At 37.6% G+C, this 3,575-nt stretch overlaps 1 protein-coding gene across 1 annotated transcript; it reads left to right on the top strand.

The window, feature by feature from the left end:
• Positions 1-713: 713 nt before the first annotated feature.
• On the top strand, positions 714-2,493 carry cunh15orf61 (chromosome unknown C15orf61 homolog). Its single transcript, XM_055036876.1, has 3 exons — positions 714-950; positions 1,383-1,730; positions 2,064-2,493. Exons 2-3 carry the CDS (start codon positions 1,388-1,390, stop codon positions 2,189-2,191), a joined length of 471 nt encoding a protein of 156 aa, XP_054892851.1. The 5' UTR covers positions 714-950; positions 1,383-1,387; the 3' UTR covers positions 2,192-2,493.
• Positions 2,494-3,575: the final 1,082 nt, after the last annotated feature.

Raw genomic sequence — 3,575 nt, 5'->3', positions numbered from 1 at the left:
GACAATTAAAAATAAGCTGCATAACTGTTGTGAAACGTGAAGACTTTTTTTTATTTTTTTACCTTTTTATTACTGAGTATGAACGAGATACTCCAACTTACTGCTATTTTAGTGACTTCCTTATTATTTCTAGTTTTAAATGGTAATTGTTTTTGGAGCATATCCAAATAAATATGTCAGAGAATTTGTAACAAAGAGCTTACATCTAAATTGCACAGCTTCCTTTCTGTACCTGTATTACCATGGGCAGAGAGTTTGCTGATTTATAAATAAACCTATATTGCAAAACTGATAACTATCAGCTCAACAGAAATTTGTAGCTGTCCATATGGTCAGGTGGACAACTCTTCAAGAAAAGCACATATGACCAGATTTACATTAGGACAGATTAAGGTGAGACTTTTAATCCATGAAGCTCACCTCTAATGGTTGGATGTTGAACACAATTTTGTGTTCCTAAAGGATGATAATCCCAAACACAAATCCACACTGTTTTTGTGAATAGCAGATCAATAGTATAGAAGGTCAAAATTAAAATAGTGGAGTAGTCTCAATCTCAATTGTGTTGAAAGCCTATGGATCAGATTAAGGGTTTTCTGTATGTGAACCCATACAGAAAACTCCAAGGAATATTTAAATTCCCGAAACACGTTCGTGTACGTTCATAACGCTCCGAATGAGAACCATATTTACCGCGCCGTGTTTCCGACCGGACAAATTTAAACGAAGTACCAGGTTAGATTTAAAGTCGATTTAAATCTTGAAGAGGCGGAATGTGACCTAATCACTGATCTTAGATGATGTAAATAATGCTGGTTCACCATGTGTTTCCCAGCATGCGGGTCTTTGTAGCAGGATGTTTTTAAAGCTTAATGTTTTGGAACCTTGACCACCGGAGTTGAGCTTGTTAGCAAAGTTCAGCTGAGCTCCAGGAGTCAGGATCTGCCATGGTGAGCGAGCAGTGCCAAGCCTTGTTTCCTAATGTTTGCTCTGTTACACCTGTCACCAGGATGTCAGGCTATTGCTGAGGATCTGGGCTTCTTCAGTCCGTTCTTATTCTTAATCTAAAATACTTTAAGACAGTATAGCTTGTACTCTTTTATATTCATTGTGTATTATTTAAGGAATAGTTTGTGATTTGTGAAATCGTTTCTCAAAACACAGTGTTTTGTATGATAAATCCAGATAAATTCAGAGTACTCCAGTTGCAGTTTTTTTCTTTTCCAGATATTTTAAATTTCCATCTGGAGCCGTTTCAAGGCAGCCCAGAGTCCATAATGTAGTAAACTAAACCCTCGAGATAAATGCTGAGTAAAAATCTGCAGATTAGATGCAAACCGTAGCCTTCTAAACGCTAAGATGACTCCTTGTTCTTATTACAGAAGTCATGAAGGAGTTTTTGCGGAAGATACACAGCATCTTTTTGCAGGTCGCTCTGTTTCCGAGCAGATTTGGTAAAACAGGTCCACGGCCAGCAGCTTCAGAGGTTTTGACCTGCCACCTGCAGCAGCGGAGGCTCCCACCCTGGACTTCATTCTGCGTGCGCTACAGCTCCATCCACAACGACCAGTTTGGCCTGTCCAACTTCAACTGGAGAGTTCAGGGATCCAATTACCATATATTGCGAACCGGCTGCTTCCCTTTTGTGAAATATCATTGCACCAAAGCACCTCCACAGAACCTGGACTTTGAAGACAGGTTTTTTACTATGCTGAAAGTTATTAATCTAGGTGAGTATTTTCAGAGTTGGTTACAAACAACTTTTTTCTTTATGTACAAGTCTAAAGGTATATTTGATTTAATTATTCCAAAAAATGAAAAGTGCCTGAAGAGTCCCTATTTCAGTATCTAAAATAGTAACAAACCAACATGTTACAAATACCTAAGATGAATTTCTTCTTTTTCATTTATAAAATACTAGGCAATCACAGATTAATTCCAAACAACATAAAATCTGGGTGTAGAATTTTGAAATTGAAAACTTGCAGGAACTCTGCTGTAAAGATTTGTATGGAAGATGAAAACTTCAGACTGGAAATAATAGACATGTCTCATTGTTGCAGGTATCCCTTGTTTGGCCTATGGCATTGGCTGCTGGATGGTGGTAGGAGCTGCAGAAACAGTGCTGACGAGTGTTGGACCTGTCACTGTCTATTTTGCCTACAAAGAAGAAGAAGGTGCACAGTACTGAAAGTGGAGGCTGCTTTACTGTTAAAAACACTAGTGTCTACCAGACTGCTGGATTTACTCCTCCTGGTAATGTCCCGCTGTACCTGGAAGTGACATCGCTCTGTCTGACACTGGTGGTCTTGTCTGACTGCACATGTTGTTTTATGGTAAATTATTAAATATTTAATGATAAACTGAAGGAGTAATAAATTCAATTACACATCATACATATATGTGTCAGGTAACTGGAAATTTGTTGTCAAAATAAAATATTAGTGTAGTAGCTCAAGGTATATAAAATAAATGAGATGACTATTAATTGTTTATCTGTGCCCTTTCTTAATTTTTTCTTACTAAGCTTAAGGTATTTGCCAAGAGCAGGTGAAAAAAATTGCTCGATATGTAAATTTATACACCAAAAGCAGAAGTTGCAGTGAAAAATGGTTCCACGTCGTACTGAACACATAAACACACTAGACTTTTTATTTGTAAAAGAAAAAAAAAGCCCATTTGTCCCACTTCACAATTCTTCACTAGTTTGTGTTGTTTTATTCCATAAAATGCCCCCCAAAACTGTGAAAAAATTAAGGAGTACTTCCCTGCAAAACTGACTAAAAGTCAATTAAATTAATGTTTATTTATTGCCAAAGTATGCCAACTGCATAACTAACAAAGTATACACAGCAACATCGATGTGGTTTGGAATCATGGCTTTCTGTGATTTGTATTGAAAAAAAAAAATATTCATTTATGTCAGCTCCCTAAAATATGCAAATAGATACAGAAAATGGTTCAGTTAGTGCCTAATCAAATAACTATTGTCTATATGATGAGGTGTTGTATTTTGCTTGGGGAAAAAAACAAAAAAAAAACAAGAATCCCTAAAAGCCCAGAACATTTATTTAAAGTTGAATTAGTGGTCATCGCGCACACAACAGATAGTCAATAGTGTTAGAGGAAAATCAGTGACAGGACAGCTCTGATAAAATAGGTTTTAATTACCAAAATGTGTCCTTTGTCGGAAGCCGTGTACATCCCTTCCTTCGGGCCTTCACTGGCCTTTGATTTCTGGTAATGTGCTTTGCTGACAGCGCAGGCTTAGGCGCGTTTCAGACTCCTGTGCTCTCTGAGAGGCAGGCTGACAAACTGCCGTATTGATTTCTCCCCTCAGCGTCTCCTGTTCCTAGCGTTTATCAGCGACCTCAATTTTCAGGCCTTGGCCTCTTCATTTTTGACGCAATGAAAATGAACGAATAATTTCTTGTTGTACATGGAAATCAATGCACCTTTTGACCTCTTTGTGGACACGAAGGCTGCGACATGTCAAGCCATTCATCCTTATCTTGAGTGATCTGTTTTATGAAAGTTGCCCATCGTGCATAATTTTTTCTTTTTTTTTTTTTTTT

The sequence above is a fragment of the Poeciliopsis prolifica genome, unplaced genomic scaffold (assembly GCF_027474105.1).
Source record: "Poeciliopsis prolifica strain line A6 unplaced genomic scaffold, Auburn_PproV2 SCAFFOLD001, whole genome shotgun sequence".
Lineage (NCBI taxonomy): Eukaryota > Metazoa > Chordata > Actinopteri > Cyprinodontiformes > Poeciliidae > Poeciliopsis > Poeciliopsis prolifica.
Note: the sequence above shows the minus strand (reverse complement) of the source record. Positions and strands in the feature narration are given on the sequence as shown.

Bases quoted from the DNA above. Each gene is read 5' to 3' on its own strand.
- cunh15orf61 (XM_055036876.1), top strand. From the start codon at position 1,388: ATGAAGGAGTTTTTGCGGAAGATACACAGCATCTTTTTGCAGGTCGCT. The intron at 1,731-2,063 runs GTGAGTATTTTC...TCATTGTTGCAG, and splicing joins GCTGAAAGTTATTAATCTAG to GTATCCCTTGTTTGGCCTAT.